The sequence below is a fragment of the Etheostoma cragini genome, chromosome 4, assembly GCF_013103735.1.
Source record: "Etheostoma cragini isolate CJK2018 chromosome 4, CSU_Ecrag_1.0, whole genome shotgun sequence".
In the NCBI taxonomy this organism is placed as follows: Eukaryota; Metazoa; Chordata; class Actinopteri; order Perciformes; family Percidae; genus Etheostoma; species Etheostoma cragini.
Genome location: NC_048410.1, coordinates 16,439,280 through 16,460,782, shown reverse-complemented (window position 1 = coordinate 16,460,782; position 21,503 = coordinate 16,439,280). Strand labels below are relative to the sequence as shown.

Below are 21,503 nucleotides of genomic sequence, written 5' to 3'. Positions count from 1 at the left end.
TGAGCTGCAGATACTCTAGTGCCTCTGTCAATATCAATGCGTTATCAGTGGTGGTCTCAGCCTAACGTGGACCTATATGTGCAAAAATATATAATTAAACTTGTGTAATTTTCAGTTTTATAAAAAGTATGTAATGTGTAATCATTGATTTTACAAGATGAAATATATGTAAAGAAAGAAAATATCTGCTGTGGAGAATAAGCCAATTTGATAATACAGTAGGCCTGGTCGAAGCCCCGACTATAGGTCAGGACTACTACATCAGCTAATGACTATTGTAAACCAGCAAATTAAATTGTTGCACTATATCTTTGAATGATTTCAGGTGCAGAAGTTGGTTCTCTATCAATGCATGTTGTGTTGTAAAGTAGCCTAACCATAATGTGTGTTGTCCAAAATATGGTACAAATGTGTAAAAGTGACACAGTCTGTTTAGATTGATAATTGGTGGATATATACACTGTATATATTAGATTGGTAATTGATTAATACTTGTTAGATTGGACATGGATTTAATGTCATGCACCGAGGTGATGGATGTGGCCCTCGATGCACATGGGTCTCTCCACTCTCCACATAAGTCTATAAGTCTACTTGCAGGGAAGATGCAATTTAAGTCAAAGCAATATTACAAAACGCCTTGCACGTTTCTTAGGAAAATAAACATTTCTTTTAGTGATGGAGGCCAAATGTAGTTTTCACATCTTAAAATAAAAGGGTTAGAGTAGGCCTGTTGGATTATAAATCCCTGTTTGTTGAGTTCAATACTCTAACAGAACAGATGACCTATAGCACATTCAGAATCATTGACTTATGTAATGTTGATGAATAATTGACCACCTTATGCAAGTCTTATATCAGCTGTTGCTAGGGTTCCTGGATGTTGCCAGTCACTTGGGAGCAGCTGTAGACTACACTGTATTGTCCACACAACAGGGACCTCTGGTGTCTGTGTGCTATAGCTGCTTTCTACTTGAGTCGTTGACATTTCACAGACCGATGCTCATCAATCAAATGCCATCAGCTCTACATGCTCCTTCTTAAATTGAAAAATAACAGCTGGCCTTCAGGATTCCAACAAGCTATCGTAGTCTAAACTGACTGTCTTCCATTTTAAAAACAACATTTCAAAAGTCTGAATAATAAAAACTGCTGACTTTGAGTGGATAAACATTAGCTCCTGTTTTCTCTGCATTGTCCAGCTGTCTCGTGTCAGCACCCTCTGTATCGAGACCTACCTCAAACAAAGCAGGTGCCCCTTTGGCCAAATAATGGTCTGATTGTTGTTGACCACACTGCCAGCCGCCCTTCTGCTCCTTCCTCTTCCTCTACTCAACAGTTGTGGTCGTTACAGCAGCTCTATGGTCCCATCTAATACACATAATGTTAATGTTAGCAGCTGTTTTTTGATCCCGGCTGGAAGGTTTTGCATTGTTTGAATTTTCACATTTTATAGGAGAAAAATCAACATTTAGTGGCACAGTTTGTTATAAAACAATATTACCACCAAGGTCTATTACGTATCTATTCTAGAGCTTTAAGTCCTTCTCAAATGCTGTTTCCACAGTCAAGTATTACCTTTCAATCTCACCTTTTAAGCCAAGAAGTCCTTAAAGGGCTCAGAAAAGTGTTAATTTAAACATCTACAATTCAATGACAACTGGGAAAAAGCCATCTGCTAAGAAAGATGGTGTGATATGATTGAAAACTCCAGAATAGCTACCAAATGGATTTTTCGAAGGTTAAGAATTACTTTTTAATCTCAAAGTGTTTTAGGTAAAATCCGAATTCTAACATGGGCTATCACACTCACGCACATAAACACACACACACACACACACACACACACACGCACACACACACTATCCGCACCACTACCTTACAGACAGCTGTAATGCCTATGATCACCAGCCCTCCCAAGTTGGCCGGCCACTGTGAAATGTAAACAGTAAACAGGATGGAGCATCCTGAGTGTGTGCGCTTTTTTGAGTGTGTGGGTGTGAGTGTAGGTGTGGGTGTGTGTGTGTGCGTGTGTGTGTGTGCCCGCGTGCTTCTTTGATTGTGTGTGTGAGGAAAGGAGGGGAGGGGAGGGGAGTGGAGGGGCTGGCTGCTAAAGAAGAAGAGAATGAGCCCATGCAGAGCCTGCTATAGCCCAGCTGTCACTGCTATAACTTCAGACTTAAGAGACCACAGGATGCAAGCCGGAGGGCCAGTGTGTGTATGTGTTTGTCTGTGTGTGTGTGTGTGTGTGTGTGTCTGTGTGTGTGTGTCTGTGTGTGTGTGTGGTTGCCCATGTAAGAATTTGGGCCCACAACCCCCAGGCATTCCCCACAGCCCGTGGCTTCCTTCCTCCCCTTTGTTAAGCATGCAAGGCAGACTTTGTCAAGCTGAGCACACAAACGAATGCATATGAATGTGTGCTGTCATCTTTATTAGGCCCCTTTGCCAACACCAATTACATTTAACACAGGTCTTTAGTCTTTACTGAAGGAGTCTCCACTTTCAGTCATGCTCTCGTCCCCCCACTATTACTTGCTAGACGAGGAGGATTTATAGTGACCTCAGTCTAGGATACAATTGAATACACATCCTATTACACACTAATAAGAGAACAAAATACTGAGCAATGAACAAAGGCTGATTTTTTAATGGTTGTTTATGGCTGGGTATTTAATATGTGACTTTAAAGGCAAAAGTAATTAATGGTTGTTTTATATTTCAGAGGTGGGACAATCTTTCTTTGGATTCTTAGTAAAACATCTGTCTATACCTGCAGCGTTCACTGCTCTTTGATGAGGTCAGTGCCAATAAGGCAGTGATGACAGATCAGGGCGAAGCCACAAATAGACATATCCCATGCATGTATGACTAATGCTCCGTGTTTTTAACCACATTCTCACATTTCTTCTCTTCAGAAGGCAAAAACTTGTTGTAGCGTGTTCTTTCTTTTGTTTCTCAACACTACGCCGCACACAACATTGTCCACATACACAGCAGACACCCACCCTCAAATTCCAGTGAAGAGAGGTAGTGTTTTCAGTGTTTTTAGAGGTAGCATGTGGAGCTTTAAAAAAGTGGGATGACTGAGGCTTTTCAGTCCATTCAACAGAGCACATAATGAGGAAGCTTCCACAACACCCATCCTGTTTGTGAGGAACATAAAAGCATGGTGGTTGGGCATTAGTGTAATTATTAAAGCACACAGACAGGTTACAATTTGTGGTTGTGTGTTTTTTATTCAGTTTTGGTGAGGGACTTTAGGTACCTGTATTAAATGTGCAGAGATGAGGGACTTTAAACCTGTCTTTCTGTTGTAGTTTATTTGTGTAAAGCTTATCTGTACATGTCATCATATTGTGTCAACAAAAGTACATTGGAAATTGAACAATGTCGTGTTTGTTGGGCTGAGATATCTTGGGTAAATACAAACTCCTTTGTGGTTCAAAATGCCCTACCTCATAGGATTATCTCAAAAATGCAATGTCTTCTGAATCAGACCCACATGTCTGTTTTGTTTCAGTGATTCAAATCCAGCTTGATAAAGTTGCCAAGTTACTTTACTCTTGAAAATGTGACCATGTTGGAGACATGGTTATCACTGAAAAGCCATGTTTTTGCAGAAAGCTCTCCAATATTTCTATACTAAAATAACTAAAAAAACTTAAATAAAATATAAGAACAATAAATAAATTTACACTGGAGATTCATTTACTTAAGTGCTGTACTTTAGTACACCTTTAGGGTACTTGAATTATTTTTGTTATTTTCATCCAACTAGCTTCATTAACAGCTAGACTTACTAGTTATTTTTCAGGGTTAAATGTTTATTTATTACAAAACACATGATCATTTTACAAATTAAGATACATTGATATAGATTTAACTAGCCAACAGTATATTAAAGAGTGAAAATTAGCTCTACTTCCACAACTACAACTATAACGTTCTGTTTGTTTACATCTTAAAGCATGAATACAAATAATTCCATTGGCTTAACAATGAACCACTTACAACCTGTATAACAATTTTATGTTTGACTCTTCAGGTATATTTTGTTGCAAATACTTCTGTAATTTTGCTTGCAGTAAAACCTTTAACTTGTATGGAGTGTTTGCTTTTGGTTTTTGTTGCTATTTTACTTAAGTAAATAAGTTGAGTACTTCTGCCACCACTGATGGTTATAGTCATCACAACTTATAAAGAATGGCGTGAATCTATCGTTTCTTAACAAGGGTTTTGGGGGGCCTCGCTGAGATGGTGGAAAACAGTAGGTGCACTTTCTGTTGGCATTCTACAAAAAGCCCCCAGTGCTTTCAATAGTGTCCCACCTCTCTGTTTGCTGATACCACGAGAAGTGTAAGGAAAGCAGGGGGTTGTGAGGGGAGCAGGGTCTGAATGACATGGCGTTGCTGCCACGGGCTGCTATTCACTGACCCACAAAATGCAGGCCCAGCCCCCGGTGTGAAGTACTTTTGTGTTGTCATCACCCACTGAAGCCAGGAACCAGAGGGAGGGGTGGTGGTGGGGTATTTGGGCTGATGTGACGCCGCAGTCTGCTCTTCAGCAGCACACATGCACTGTTAGGTGAATAAAAAGAAGCCTGTATTGTAATGAAAGCATTTGCATACTTGTGTGTTAGAGAGGGTGTTAGCCTTTGACACCTTTGAGAACTGGATGACTACAGAAACCACTTCTCAGAGTCTTAAGCATTAACACACTCAAAAGAAACACCTTAGCGTACCTCAGTTTGTATCCAAACCAATACAGAGAGGCTTGAGGGCTTAGGATGGACGTTTCCTTCAAGTGGCTGTTCACACTCAAACTAAAGTGTGTGGGATCATTTGAAAGTGAAGGATATTTGAATCGTGTCATGTCAGGTATTTATGGGATTGAAAAGAATTTTTTTCTTCTCAAGAGAGACATGGAATTTGGTTACTAAACAGAACTGATATTTGAGCAATGAACAAGAAATATCTGTGGAAGCTTAAGTTGAAAAACAGTATAAGAAAAGAGAAATACAACTTATATACAACACCATTTAGACCAAAATTAAACTTGAAAAAAGACAAATTAATTCTCATTACATGATTGGATTTCTTCTTCTTTTCCCATCCTTTTGGAATTCTACTCATCATGTTAAACTACAATTTGTGTTTGTAAGCAATTGAAGTAGTTGTCACTTGAAGGTCAGAAAGCCATAATTCAGCCCACACTTAACTTGTTAATCTATTATTTCACCAGCATCTTTCACTCTGTCTGTTGTATGATTAATGTCCGTGTATGGTAACGTTGGACAGGACAATGTCTGCCTCTTCAGTTGATTTTTTTGGGGGTTCTTTGTCAGAGTGGCTGCCTGTGTTTGCCTCTCAAATCGAGGAGCTCTTCTTTCCAAGTACACAACGCTTCACAGAGAAGACTTGACTCTGAAATTCCTCCAGATAAGAGTCGCTAGGTGATGCTATTGTCAGATCTTCTTTGTGGTCACATATTCATACCCAAATTGTAAGGTTCTTTATGAGGAGTGTCTCATTAGTAGTCATATATTCATACCAGACCACCCCCTCCCACTTGACCCCTCCTTTACCAGTCGTGGGAAAGACAAGTCCTGGACAAGACGTGAAGGATTCAGACAATTATTCGGAAGACAGTCAAAAAAGATTTTTCCAGCTTAAACACTCTTTCATTTTGAAAGTCTAGAAAAGCCAACATATGTGTAGGCCTACTGTTGGAAACATTTAAAACCAGAACGCAAGATTCCAGCACAGATAAAACATCCAAGAAGGTTTCAAAATGTGTATTTAAACACCAAGTGCAAATGTACCCAAGCTGGAGTAGAATGGATTATTTACATCCATTCTATCGGACAGCTTGGTACTCTATCTTTAATTAAATTCCTATGCCATGGACAAGACACCAAAGCTACAGTTCATACAGATGGAAAGAACCTCAGAGGAAGAATCAAATGAAATCTGAAACACTTCATTTAAAAACAAAAATAAATTTTGCCTGCAATAATTCGTTAAAAATGCAGTTCAACATTTGATTGTGCAACTAAGTTCAGTTCAATGTATTGCCCCACATTCTCCTAGTAGCCAGGTCCATGAGAACACGTATAATAACTCTAATAAAACCCCACAAAAGTAGGCCTATATGTAAAGCAAAAGCACAAGACACAAGTTGAAAAAAAATATTACATTTCTTCACCATGAAAAAATCCCATTTAAAGCTTTAGTGCGTATTTTTTTGACATTATTGAACGTCCGATACAGTCAAGCCATTGCCAAATGAGTGGCTACAAAGCTAATTAATCAACTCCACACAACTCTCTCTGTATTTCTCATTATAGCTATGTTCAGAAGATTGTGTCGTCCCGTGACTTACCCGTGCAAAAGCTTGAGTGAAGAAAAGTTACCTCCTTATTTATTTTTTTATTCTCCATGTCCTCCTTGGCTACTAGCAACTACGTGGAGGAGGGGTGGGGAGCCTGTGCGCGATCACGGCGGTTTTTTATCATGTGGACTGCACAGACACTGTTGTAATCATTAATTATAACAACTCAAGGGGGGGAAGAAACTACGCACTACTACACTTAATAATATTTATTTATATATTTTTTCAAATATTTTAATCACGTTTTAAACTATTGTGCTGGTTGATAGTGGTGGAGAGTATCTACATATATTTAGGTACAATTTTGTGGTACTTGAATTTAAATTTCCAGTCCCATTTTACTACTGTAGCATTCTTAATTTAGAGTTGGGGTTCCTTACAAATGTAGGTACTTAATGCTTGTACTCCACTATGTATTTTAGTAGGAAATGTTGTATGTTTTACACCACAAAATGTAGTTCTCACATATTGTTATAGAATATAAATATTTGGGTTAGTAGCTCAGTCCCTAGGGAGTTGGGTTGGGAACTGGAGGGTCACTGGTTCAAGTCCCCGTATGGACCAAAAAGTGCGTAGTGTGGATTGGTGGATGGAGAGATGCCTGGGCACTGCCAGGTGCTGTTGAGCAAAGCACCATACCCGCCACCCGCTCAGGGCGCTGGTTCGGCTGGCAGCCCACTCACTCTGACATCTCTCCATTAGTGCATGTGTGTGTGTGTAGTTCAGGACTGTGTGTAAACTAACAAAGTGTGGACACAGAGTGTAAATTATAATTTCCCCATAGGGGATCAATAAACAGATTAAGATTAGTAGAATACTAGTTACTCAACAGAAAATTATTTTATTTAGAAAACTGGCAATCAGTCGCTAAAGAATGATGCATTGATTTACATCAAACTACCCAAAAGTATGTGAAGTACTTAGAATTAGCTCCACCTCACCAATGCTGGAAACAATGCATAATAAAATCTATTAGGCCATGTGTTTTGTGTTTTGTGCCATGTCATTTGTTATTTGACACTGTGGTAGTACAACTCTTACTAAAGTAAGTGATCTAAGTCTACCACTGATTACATTTAATGATATACTCTGGGATGGTTCATTTGCATAATAAAAACTTGAACATTGTGCTGATAGCCACTACTGTTGCCTGCATTTACTTTAATAAACCACTTAAACGCTGGTTTACATTGGGGTATTTCTACTTTTACCTAAGTAATCTGTGTACTTCTTTCATCACAGCTTGACACACTTGCAAAATGTTTAAACAATTAGGCTACTTAATCTTTTGCATTTAGCTTTTGTTATTAACATGAGTCAGTTGGACTTTATGCGTGATATGTAGAATATACATTAAGTTTGAGTTGACATTGATTTATTAATTAAGTACAATATTGACGTAATAATTAAGAAAAAAAAAAAATCAATACGATGACAGTTTAGTTAATCAAGGCGACATATCCTTCTCAATGAAACAGGTGCGGTCCAACAGGTCTGCCCCGCCCCCTCATTACCATATTCGGAGACCACATTCCAAAGCGCGCGGGGCGGGGCGATGACGCCACCTGTTTCTCAATGGTCTGGGTGCTCGTGCTCACCCGGCCAGTAGAGTGAAATATTTGGAGAAGTGGACTCAGGGAGACAGACGGAGGAGAGAAGAGAGACTTTGGGATTTAAAACCAAGACTTACATAAAGTTTGCATGGAATCATGGGGCTCCGTCGGGTTAACTTGTTCTTTTTTTTATTCGTCAGTCAAGTATTTATCAGCCTCCAGTCGAAAGAACGTAAGTAGTCTACTTTTCACACGTTGTGTAAAAAGAAATAAAAGTGTAGCCTAGCTTAACCGCACATCATGAGTCAGGAGGTTGGAATTTCATAGCCTGCGTTTAAGTTTTACGTCCGTTTTAAATTGTTAGTCAAAATTGCTTAGCCATATGGCTATAAACCTTTTTTCTGTTTTTATTTCATTCTGTAGCCTATATAAAACATAATATGCTATAGTTTGGTAAATGCCTCTTTAAATTACCATACTATTTGAACGTTGTGTAAACTAGAATAGTTTATGTACTCAAAGAAATCTTTTTTATTTTTTTTTATTTTTTTAATATGCATCAGTCTTTTTTGAGTGAATACATTTTTGTTTTTTTACTGGCCTTTGTCAGTTTAGGGTTAAGGGGCACCTGTGAGATGCCTTAACATGTCAGACTTTTTGTTTCACTTGTGGTGCAGATTCATGTACTTCTCTTGACATGGCTATTAAATGCCCACGCCTTTCTCAGACGTTATTAGTCCTGTATCCTGGACCTGGAGGACACGGTCAATGAAGTTCTGAATCAGACCGACATGCTTGATTAGACTGTCAAAGCATGGCATGTGCTCCCCATAAAATTGTTGGCCCCGGAGATCAAGTCACAGAACTCACAGAATTTAATTGTACAGTCACTTCATAGTCATTTCATGTTATAATTATTTAACATCCTTATAAACAACTAAAAATATACAGTCTACACTGATTGGGCCAGAGGTGTATTAGGTCCGTAAAACATCAGCACAAACAGATATAGAAATGTGTGTGTGTCATTAGTTGCTTCTGTGTTTGTTGTAACTATGTCATATGTTTCTCTGTTTGTTTCTGTAGAAGTATTGCTGGATATGAGAGCTTCAGGATCTGAGTTGGGGTGGTTGACGTTGCCATATGAGAACGGAGTGAGTATTTATACCTCAACAGGCATTTTTAAGACTTCAGGTTCAAGACTTGAAACTTTCATTTGCAGAGTAAGACGACAAATGAAAAAAGGCAGCTGAAGATTAGGCGATGTGAGAAATTGAATAATATTTATTAACCATAACATAAGGGCCTCTCTCTGCTCATTCAGTCTACTAAAAAAGCTCTTTGGCAGACATGGATGAGTGGCAGCACGATGAAGTTTGGTAGAGCTCAGCTAGTCTAGTGTTCACGCTACCCTTTCATGAAGAACTAACTTGATGAATGCCATTAAAATGTCATGGTTCAACCGACATTTAAATTTACAGTATTGATGTACATTTTACACAATTGCAGGAGATGGTTTCTATTCCAACACTGAACCATAAAACCGCATTTTTTAGAATTTCCCTGTGATTCCTCTCCAAATTTAGAAAAAACAGCAGCCTCAGTTGTGGAAAGACGTGCATTAAGTAAAAGAGAGGAAAAAACTGGTCCATGTGTAGAGAACCATCCCTCTATCTATAGTTCAGTGGCTTTCCATCTAAAAAAAGCCACAGGACATAGCCACTTCCACTGTGGGCTGCGTTTCTTCTTACGTTCTCAAAGATCTAAGGTTCTTGTTTTATCAGATAGGATTTCCCCTTGTCCATCAAGCCCTGCTTTGTTTTAATCCAACTTTCTCACACTATACTTACATTTGTACCAGTGTTTGCAATATGTGGTCGTGGTTTCAGCATGAAAAAAGTATTTAAACGGTTTCTTTTCTAAATGCAGTGTAACTCTTTTAAAGTGGAAAACTGAAGTTTGGATAGTAATTATTAATTACTGGAAATGCAATATTTAATTTGGCCAAAATTTAAGAGGAGGCTTTTAATTTTTCTGCTCATCAATGCTTCCTTCTTAAAAAACAGAAAAAATCTTAATTGCTGCCACTGTGCTTATAAAGCTCATTTAACTGCCATACATGTTGGTTGGTAGTCTACAGTAGTATTTGCTGGGTTTATGTGCGTCTCACACACATGCACCCCTGTGTGTTAGTGGAAAACCACACACGTCGAGAGCACGGCACATGTCCAGGCCAATAATCTTAATTTGTGGAAAAAAGCTCCAGCTCACTTCTGCACTTTATGAGTTTCTCTGTCAGCATGAAAGAAGAGGTGTTTGATCAATAAAACAAGTTCCCAGCCAGAACAAAGCCTGTGAACCCTGTACTTATTCCCTACAAATCTTTTGTTTCTCCTTTTAATTATTGTGCCTTGTTAACCGTGACTTTTACCCCTCAAACTAATCCCTCTCGTCTCTCTTTTATTTTTGTTATGTTCTGCAGTGGGAGATAGTCCAGACGGTGGTGAACGGCTCACTTTTCTATACCTACAGTGTTTGCAGCATAGACTCTACTGAACAGGACAACTGGCTACGCACAACATTCATCCAGCGCCGCCCGGGGACCACGCGAGTCTCTGTGGAGCTCCGTTTTATTGTGCGAGACTGCAACACTTTTGACGGTGCTTCCGTTGCCTGCAAAGAAACCTTCAACCTTTTTATCTCGGAGGCTGATGCCGACGTGGGAACCAACTTCCGCAAAGGCCAGTTCCGCAAAGTGGCCACCATCGCTCCTGATGAGGTCACGCGGGGCCGCTTGCTGAAGGTCAACACAGAGACGAGGATCGTGGGGCCTCTGTCTAGGAAGGGTTTTTACTTGGCTTTTCAGGACATGGGTGCTTGTGTGGCGCTGCTTTCTGTCAGAGTGTACTACAAGACATGCCCATCCACCGTGCAGAGCTTGGCGACCTTCCCGGAGACCGTGGCCGATGCTCTCAGGGAGGTGGAGGGATCCTGTGTGGAGAATGCCTTCAGCCAGGCCACGCCACGCATCTACTGTACAGCTGAGGGAGAATGGGTGGTTCCTGTGGGCCAGTGCCAGTGTCTCGCCGGCTACGAAACCACCGGGGACTCCTGCCAAGGTAAGCACACCGCCAGAAATACGCCACGCACTCATCTGAGACGTGTTTGCGTTGCCAGGGGAGTTGTAGTAAATTAAACTCTTCCAGCCACTACTTTGGCAAAGTGTGAGGAATGAGCGCAGAGGAATGTTAATTATGTCTGGTTTGTTTGGAAATCTTTCACAAAAACACTATCTCTGTCATATAATATCTGTGTTGAAGTGGGTCAGGTACAGCAGGATCAGCATTGGAAAGGTAGGAAACGGGGAAGATGTCTAAACCTGTTTTTGTTTTGATTTTACGGCAACCACAGATTGCTCCATGTGATATAGATAGTTTCCCTCAATGCCTCATCTCTTTACCTGTGGGCCAATAGCTCATTCTCTCCACGGCTTTTTCTCAGGACTCAGGAATGGGGTTGGGCTGAAGTTTTATGGCTAGGTGGTGATAACGTACAGTACAATGAGCTGTGTCCCAATTCTGCAATTCCCTGCTCAGTAGAAACATCAAGGGCTTAATTGAATCTTGAAAAAAGTTTAAAGTAAATTAAATGAGTGTTAAATCTGGGTGAAAATATTTATTTTTTTCTTCAGAAGAGATTTTAAGTTTACAACACCTTTCCAAAATAGCAAAGTATATTACTTTCTTGTATGCAAACCGCAAATGCCGTGTTCTATGAAGATTAGTGCATGTCACATACTGTATAGTATTGGTATCTAGTATGAAATAAGGGAAACATTCTTTAAAATGACACCAGGGCACACTTTTAAACAATTCAGTTTAATAGTAATTATCTGCCTATTAGTTAAAAAAACTGTATAAATATAATTGAAAGCTAATAGCAATTTGAGAAGACACTGTTAAAGGTTCAAGCTATTGTCAATATGAGGGACACCCATAATAAGGTTAAGTATGCAAACACCTTGCAGTATGTACGGCCCCCAGGAAAAACCTGTGAGTGCATATAAAAAACCAAAAGATGTGTACAGTAAAAGACGTAACTGCAATGCTCATACTGTATGCGCTCCTATTTTTTTGTGTGGAATTTGTCTTTGGCTTTCTCGGGTGTGGTATGTTGAGCTGTCTGGAGGAAACGTGGGAGGAGGAGAAGGTACAGAGAGAAGAGGAAGGAGGGAGGAAGGGCACAGTAGGCTGTGGGGACTTCTGAAAGGAATTCTTTCACCCTGGCGTCACCTGCACCGCTGATTGACTAAAGGAAGCGGCCGTGTGAATGTGTCAGAATGTACCTGAGTGGTGCGTCTTCTCTTTGCATGTATTTATGTTGCGCCAGTTGCTAGGGCAACAGGAACCACAGATTACAGGGACGGGGCCGACACGCCTATAAGAGGTTAGACTGAGTCAGGCTGCGGTTTATGACTCCTGATGGTCCGAGTCACCTTGGCTGGCACAGTTTGGTCTCTTTTTGAAGTCATTTCCTATAAAACCGCTACGACCGGCTTAAATAATTGAGCGATTTCATGGGAACTATTTTGATAATTGAGTCATTGTTTAAGTCATTTTTTTCTAAAAAATATTTAAAAAAAAAAGAAATTTATTGATTCTAGTTTTTCAATTATCATGATTTTTTTACTGTTCTGTTTTCTGATGCTGAACTTTCTTAGTCTTTTGGACTGTTGTTCAGCACATTTGAAGACGTCACTTTGGGCTTCAGAAAGTTATGATAACTTCACTATGTTGTGGCTTTATATAGACCAAACGAATAATCTATTACTTGTAAGATTAGGATAATAGTTAATGGAAGTTCTTGTTAGTTTTAGCCCTGCTTGATAGATAAGTACAGTGCTTCAAAGAGTGAGTCTTGTCCCGAGGTTGTAAAAAGGAAGAGGACGTCATGGCAGAGGAATGTTTGAGTCTTTGAGGTTTCTGACCACAAGTGGACCCTGAGCCGAGCACCTGAAGCGGAAGTCATAAGAGGAAGACAGGAATTATTTATGATGGGCGGGAACAAAAGTGTAATTCCAAGTCTGGAGGATGACCTGAGTATAAGGATGCAGGAAACATGTTTTATTACATGGGTTTTAAACACATATTGTGCCATTGTTTGTTCCAACTCCCTATTTCCATTTTCACTTGAGAGAGTGATATCCTTAGCCTGCATGTGCATTCCACTGAAGAGCACAACTGTTGTGGGAAAAGGAAGTAAAGTGAGATGAGGAGGAATGCTGACTGACACAAATAAGAAGGTTGTCCTTGGTCGGAGTCGGAGGGTGGGGAGTCAGTCGACAGTTGGTGCACGAGGGTGGTTAGTTTGAGGGTGGTGCTTAGTTAGGTGTGGAGTGTAATTTAGTCAAGAGGATCAGTAGAGCAACAGCACAGCTGTTAACCAATGACATACCCCGCTTTGCCTCCATTCGCTCTTTCATCTGGTTGTTAACACACGCAACGAGCTCCCTAATCCATGTTCCCACTCATTAGAACAATGGGCCGACACAAAGAGCACGAAACAGATTAAATTAACAGATGCACCGGTGTGGAACACAAGTCCTTTTCATATGTGTGTCGTAGTCAGAAAGGAGCGTGGGACAATTAGATGAACAATATCCTTCAAGATGGGAAAATATGAGTTGGTTGAATGAAAGTTTTAGATCAAATGATATTTTGATTAACAAAATGATGCTTAAAAACTACAAAAGTAATCGTTAACAATCGTAATCGATCGTTACCATAGTTTGCATTAACAATGTTTGTTATCAGCACCCATGCCGCCATTCACGAGCTGTATAATAAGATCAGCAACATATTTACGACACCACTCTGTCCAATCTCCGAGACAATAGATGAATAGGGCTGGAGGTTCTTTGGTACGTGACAGAGGTCCTGCTGCTGCAGCTCAAGATGAAATGGGCTGGCCCCCTTTTCTTATACTAAAAGGACTCCGCTACACCCCCACAGCCACTGACTGACTCCCCAGAGAGAACTTCTGTTGGTGCTCCAGACCTTTAACCCCATCCCCCATCCATCCATCCATCCATCCATTCATCTTTATCCCTCCTACTCAAACTCAAACTGCTCCTTCTTCTCAATTGCGGCAATACTTGGAGTGCAAAGGTCCTTCTGCCTGAATGGCAAAGTAACACGACCACGTCTTAAATCCAGGATTCACTCAACCTCATCTCAACGGCCACCAGCACAGGGGCCAGATGAAAGACTCCTCCCTAGAGAGACAGCAGAATGAAAGCAGAGAGAGGAGATCTTTCACAAGATCCGTTCTTTTACTGTGCTGAAACCCTTTATCACCCCAGGAAGTGTGTGCGTCTGTTTCCATAAACACATGTAAAATCATACTCGTCTCCAGCAGCTTTTCCTCTTTCCTGATTCTCTCGTCTTCTAACTATTCAAGCTCGGATGTTCTAATTTGCGACTGGTGTTTGGGGGGGGGGGGGGGGCAACGGAAGGAAGGAAGGAAGGAAGGGAGGAAACATCAGCCTCAGACTGAGTTGCAGCATGTGCGCTCTGGTTTCTGTCCACTCTGCACGTTCATTAACCTCTCATGCCCTGGAAGGCTGTTTATCTTTGTGCTGACATGTCCATCCCAACTCTCTACCCGTGTCCAAGGTGCCATTTCCTTTGGCAATAACAGATATGTTATCTGCCAGAGAATATGAGCTCTGTCTATGAGTTCACAGGGGAAAGGCAGATCAGATCACCTGGTGGATTTAGTGCTCTGCTGTCATCCGGTTGACACTGGCAGTGTGACCTGAGATTAGGCCTTTAGGCGAAGAAGGCGAGTGGAGGCAGGTTGTCTGGGAATACCCTTTTCATTCCTCTGGATACAAAGCCTCAGTGATTATAGGTTGCTACCAACAAATGCTTCCTGTCAGTCGAAACAAGCTTGTATTACAAAGACTGCTTCATTGTTTGCATTCAGATCAGTCATTCCTTCCTGTGTTTGTCTGTTTCACAGTTCCTCCTAATGTTGGACTTAAACTAACACACACCTTCTTTCTCTCACACAGTATGCAAACCAGGCTACTTCAAGCCATCTGTATCGAGTGAGTTATGTCAGGTTTGTCCTGATAACACCAAGCCGTCTACATCCGGCGCAACCGAATGCCAATGTGAGGAAGGTTTCTTCCGCTCTTCTTCAGACCCTCCTACGTCACCCTGCTCTGGTAACAACCACACTCGCTATCATGTTACAGACAAAGTCAACTTTTAGCTCTTTACAGGCAGGTCAGAAGATCAGGCTAACCGGTCTGTGTCATGTACTTCCTCCCAAAGCTCCACCCAGTGCCCCTCGTGACCTGACCGCCACCACCCTGTCATCGGAGGGCCGGCTGCAGCTGTCCTGGAGCCCGCCGCTGGTGACCGGGGGCCGCAGAGACCTCACCTACAGCGTAGTGTGCGAGCACTGCGATGGGGGCTTGTGTGTTTCCTGTGGCGAGAAGATCCGTTTTGAGCCAGGACCTTCAGACTTGCAGGACTCCACGGTTGTCGTTACTGACCTAGATTCTCATCTGAACTACACGTTCACAGTGGAGGCTCACAGCGGCGTGTCCCAGTTCGGTACTGATCGGCCCATCGCAAGAATTACCACTGCTCTGGACTATACAGGTGAGCTTGGTCACATGAAAAGCTTTTTTAAATCTTTTTTAAAATGATGTTTATATGCATTTCTCATGAAATCAGGGGTAGTCATGAAGTATCAAGGTGATGCAACTATTTGAATGTTTTTCTTTTGAGGGTCTGTTGTCTCCAGACATTTTTAGACATGTTTTTTTTATGTAATATTGTATTTGTCAGTAAAAACTATTGTAGAAGAAGGGCTTACTACACAAAGAGGAATTCAGTGTGACCCACTAAATCCCAAAGGCTTCCATTTCCAAACGTCCTTTCCAAAGACTATGATTAGTCTCTAACCATTATTTTGCTTCCTGTCTCTCACCGACCTTTAGATCCCCCCAAGGTGACGTTGATCCATCTGGATGATCGCGGCCCCACCAGTCTGACTCTGTCCTGGACTCTGTCTCGCAGGCCTCCAGCCCACATCAATCACCGCTACGAGCTTATGTACCGCAGAAAAGTATGACGGAGTGCTTTGTGCTCTTTTGTCTATCCTCCCTCGCTCAAATTATTCCGACCAAATTCTAATCCACCCACTTTCCCCTTCACAGGATGACGAGGGCGAGCGTGATGTGACCACCTACACAGTCCTGATTTTGGAAAAAAGTTCCGTCCAGATAAATGACCTCAACCCAGACACTACTTACATGTTCAGGGTCCAGGCACTGAGTCCTGAAGGACACCCCGGCAGCTACAGTGTGGAGCACGAGTTCCAAACTTCCCCATTAGGTACCAGCTAAATCTATACAAGATTAACTATTTTCTCAAATGTCTCTGTGTGTGGACTTTTATTTCACACATTTGAGTTGATAAATGTTTCCCCTTCTGTGATTTGCGCAGCTGAGTCTCAGATCCAGAACAACTCAGCCATGGTGATGGGAGCTGTAGTCGGAGTAGCAGTTATTCTTCTCATCGTGGTGGCCGTTCTGCTGCTGCGTAGGCGGTTAGTAACAACATGCTTCAGATCCACATGCAACGCCTGTGTCTTTTAGATAAATGTTATCTACATGCAAACTGTGTGATTATGTTCCACAAGCGCCATCAAATTAAAGATATTCTGCTATGACAGCTCAGGGAGGATTTATCAGTAATAGCTGGTACTGCTATTGAATGCAGCCTTCGTCTTTTTCAGCAGAGACTGACCTGCAATTACTAAAATAGCCAGTCTGTATTCTGTTTAGTCCTTTAGTAGTGATTCTTCTTGTGTTCCTCTCAGAAGACTGAGCTCTCGTGGCAGGGGAGGAGCTGAAGATCCCTACTTCTCAACAGGTTAGAAAACAATTCTGTACATGCAATAATAATAATAATACTAATAATAATAACAATAACAGTTCATTAAGTTATTATTTAGCCTAACAAACTGGACACTATTTCCTCTCCTTAGATCAGCTCAAGCCTCTGAAGACTTACATTGATCCACACATGTATGAGGACCCTAACATTGCCATCCAGAAGTTTGTCACAGAAATTGACCCGAGTGCCATCAGCAAACAAAAAGTAATCGGTGTTGGTAAGTGTTTTTTTTTTTTTTTGCCTCACTTCCATTTATTATAATGTTATGAGCACAGTTTCTAACATTTCCTTGTGCTGTCCGTCCGCCAATCAGGAGAGTTTGGGGAAGTGTTTTGGGGCGTGATGAAGACTCCCAAGAGAGGGGAGGTGGCCGTCGCAATCAAGACCCTGAAGCCGGGGTACTCGGAGAAACAGAGGCAGGACTTTTTGAGCGAGGCCAGCATCATGGGTCAGTTCTCGCACCCGAATATCATTCGTCTGGAGGGCGTTGTCACCAAATGTGAGTGGATAACCTAAGAGAGGAGCCAATTAATCCTTCTCTACTTATTAGAATCAACTTCTTGTACACTTTTCTTTCACTAAACATGTTTTGTTTTACATTTTCAGTCAAGCATGCCATGATAGTGACTGAATACATGGAGAACGGAGCTCTTGACACATATCTGAAGGTAGGTGCATGCATTTGGTCAAAGAAGTTCAAGTTACTTAAACATGACATTATGTATTCATAGATATGTATTTTTCCCTTTAGGACCGTGATGGAGAGATTCTGTCATATCAGCTCGTGGGGATGCTGCGTGGAATAGCTGCTGGCATGAAATACCTCGCCGATATGAACTACGTCCACCGGGACCTGGCAGCAAGAAACGTTCTGGTTAACAGCAACTTAGAGTGTAAAGTGTCTGATTTTGGGCTTTCGCGTGTGCTGGAGGATGATGCTGAGGGCACATACACAACAAGAGTAAGTCTAACAGATACAGCCTTAAAGCATGAAGTGAACAATCCTTGGTTGTTGTTTTTTTTCTAGTAACAAATGCCAGACTGTTATGGTATTTTCATTCTCAAGTGTCCAATCTAAGGTGTTGGTCTGTCAGCGCCTTGTGTTTCCACTCTCTTCCCCCATTAATATGATTTGTTGATGTTTCTCTTCCGTCAGGGAGGTAAAATCCCCATCCGCTGGACGGCCCCTGAGGCCATCGCTTACAGGAAATTCACTTCAGCCAGCGACGTGTGGAGCTTTGGCATCGTCATGTGGGAGGTTATGGCATTTGGAGAACGGCCCTACTGGGACATGAGCAACCATGAGGTAAGTTTCAGATATCACGTTGTCTTTCTAGCTTTTATAGATGAGCTGAAGGATTGTTTTGGCCTGTGTAGGTCAAACTTTAATGTGTATAACCACTGAGTCTGTGCGGGGTCGGTGGTGATAGAAAGCTGCTTGACAACCAGAGTAGTTTTCCGCCATCCTCTTCAAATGAACTCTTAATGTCAACATACAAACACAGCAGTTTTTCAGACTGAGTCTGTCACTACACTCAGAAATATACTTCAGAGCTAAGCACTGCCTTTACTCTTCCTCAGGTCATGAAGGCTATCAACGAGGCCTTCAGGCTTCCTGCTCCAATGGACTGCCCCTCTGCGATCAACCAGCTCATGCTGCAGTGTTGGCAGAACGACCGCTCCAAACGACCTCGCTTCTCAGACATCGTCAACATTTTGGACAAACTGCTCCAAAGCCCAGAGTCTTTGAAAACCATCGCTGACTTTGATCCACGGTATGGAGTAAAAACAAAAAATAAATATGAATATATCAAATAATATGAATATATATATATATATATATATATATATATATATATACATACACACACACACACACACACACACAGTCCAAATCAAATCCATAAACAAAATACATTACATACAGCACAGTTAATCATTAGTTACTGAAGCATATTCCCCTTTTAAAAGCATGAGCTCCCTCCTGTTAACAAAGTGAAAGAGACAAAATTAGAAGAACTACTATAAAAGAAACTAATCTTCTCATGAGTATAATGAATTCTGTGAAGAATTACACAACTAGATTACATAATAATTACACATCTTCACTTGTGCACTCAGTGTACATAGTGTACAGTAAAGTAACTGATGAGTAATCCAATATATGGGTTGTTCCCCGCAGCGTGTCCATCCGCCTGCCCAGCACCAGCGGCTGTGACGGCTCTACGTTCAGGTCGGTGCCCGAGTGGCTGGACTCCATCAAAATGAACCAGTACAGCAATAGCTTCGCCCGCGCCGGGATCACGTCCATGGAGCAGGTGCTCGCCTTGAGGCATGAGTAAGTGCACACATGGCACAGGTGCAGCGAGACAGGGCTGCACTGATTCATCTGGTACCATGCCACACGTTGTAGTAACACACAGAAAGCATTTAGCTCTCAGCTTGAACATATGTTATCCAGTTTGTGAATGCAGAAATCCTCCACACCGCCTCTGCCCATGTCATTCCTGTCATTCTGCTGCCATTACTTCTACAGCAGTGGCCTTTTTTTAATCTGATGTACCACCACAGCTCAGTCAGATGAACAATATATTTCAAGAGTTGAACCCCAAGTTTTATCTCACTATTTGAAATGATAATTTATTAGAGAGTTTTCATATAGTTTTTTTTAGCCCACTGAAAATGGTATCATTTGTCTTGTCCTTTTAGAGACATCAGGAATATTGGAGTTCGCTTGCCCGGTCACATGAAGAGGATAGCATACAGCATCCTGGGTCTGAAAGACGAGACAAGCTCCCTCAGCGTGTTTAGTGTGTGATCTAAGCATTCCTCCGAATCAAAGTGCACTGACCGACCAAGCCATTTCCCTCACGCACGAGGAGGACTGAAGTGGGGGGGGTGAAACTGAGCTACACTGCAGGGGGTTTTTGTGGCGCGACTGAAGAGGACCCTCCAAGCCACTCAGAAGGACTGAGATCAAAAACACTTATGTACTTTATAATGACAGAAGACAAATAATTTATCTTTTATGTAAAAAGGTTTTATATGTTGAACATAAACAACTTTTATGAAAGTAAGTGCAAAATGTGAGACAATGTGAGAGTGCTTGGTTTGTATTCACTGAATGACTGGCATATTAAATGCTCTTTATGATTAAGGGTGTTTTCTTCCGAGCACTCACTTTATCCTGCCAGTGTTTCTGGATCCTTAAGTCAGTTTGTTTTTCTACATTTTGTTATGATCAGTGACACTTATTAAATTTGGAATGGTTATTCCACTCAGGGCAAAGAATCACACATTCTTATGTTTTGTAGTTAGTCTCTGCATCCCATGATGCACTTTCTTCAAGTCTTTTGTTTGTTTACATCATGTCTTATTACAACTGTCCATTTTATTTAATATTTATTTTATTTTGTATTTATGTAATTTGTTACGTAACAAATGACTGATTTGGCGTATATTTGTCAGGCTGGTGTATTTTTTTGTTTAAATAAAATTAGTATTTCCTTGTTACTGGATTACTTTCTTGTTCTTAGTAGGATTTGTTTTTAATTGGTCCAAACTGAAATATCTCATCTTGCCACAAACTTTGGAACAGACACTTATGTTTGCCAAAGGATGAACCTCCCTGGCTCTTTAGCACCAGCTCATCAACTATTGGATGGATTGCCATAAAATATGTTGCAGACATTTACAGTGTTTGTGAGCTTAAGTGATCCCTGACTTTTTGTTTTTTTTCTGAATTTGTGCTTCAGTTTATAACCAAATACTTGTCCATTATCAACTATTATGATGCTATTACATGGAACTAGGATGGTAACAGTTATGAAAGCAAAGATGATGTATATGACAGCCAGTAGCCAAAATTGAATTACTTCAAGCCTAAATATTTAGAAAAATAAAAACTCAATACCTTACTACTTTACAAAAGAGGATTAGGGTCACATGAGTATTGAGTTTAATCTAAGAATTCGGACTTCACTTTTAGAATTCTGAGAGTTTTCTGCCAAAACTCTTGTAACATCAAAACTCAAATACAATTTTGATATCCAGCCCTAATCTTATTCCGTATATCTTTCTAGTTGACTTTTCACATATTTACTCACTCAACAGATATACAGTATGTGTGAACAAATAAGATCTTTTTGTTTACACCAACCTCTCAGAAATAAATTATGCAATACTGCCACATATAGCTCTTAACACTTCCCTGCTCAAAACATGATGAACTCTTCTGACATAGGTTTGTTAGGGCCTTTCTTCTGATACCACCCTCTGGCCAGTTACTATGTTTACTCCACCATGACTGGTGCAAATACAAATATAAATTTCGTCTTAACAGTTTGGTTTTCTTTACAACTTAGCACTTCAGCCTCACAAAGCTTGTTTTGGTGACGCCTGTCAACCAGACGGAGTTGATCAACCTCATTGACTTTGCCACGGTGGAGCAGAATGTCACACCTACACACAACTTTGCTCTATCATATCACAGTCACTCAAGGTTTTCATTGAAAATGCATTTTTATAGTGTCATTTCCATGATAAATCCTTAAAAAGCCCAATTCAATTTGATCTCAAAGCTACT

At 41.0% G+C, this 21,503-nt stretch overlaps 1 protein-coding gene across 1 annotated transcript; it reads left to right on the top strand.

The window, feature by feature from the left end:
- Positions 1 to 7,960: 7,960 nt before the first annotated feature.
- On the top strand, positions 7,961 to 20,429 carry epha2a (eph receptor A2 a). The gene is made up of 17 exons (XM_034868798.1): positions 7,961 to 8,175; positions 9,030 to 9,097; positions 10,426 to 11,062; positions 15,019 to 15,174; positions 15,284 to 15,616; positions 15,958 to 16,085; positions 16,177 to 16,354; positions 16,466 to 16,568; positions 16,842 to 16,894; positions 17,010 to 17,135; positions 17,232 to 17,417; positions 17,525 to 17,586; positions 17,670 to 17,879; positions 18,075 to 18,224; positions 18,500 to 18,693; positions 19,101 to 19,256; positions 19,628 to 20,429. The coding sequence occupies exons 1-17, from the start codon at positions 8,100 to 8,102 to the stop codon at positions 19,734 to 19,736; spliced, it is 2,925 nt and encodes a 974-aa protein (XP_034724689.1). The 5' UTR covers positions 7,961 to 8,099; the 3' UTR covers positions 19,737 to 20,429.
- Positions 20,430 to 21,503: the final 1,074 nt, after the last annotated feature.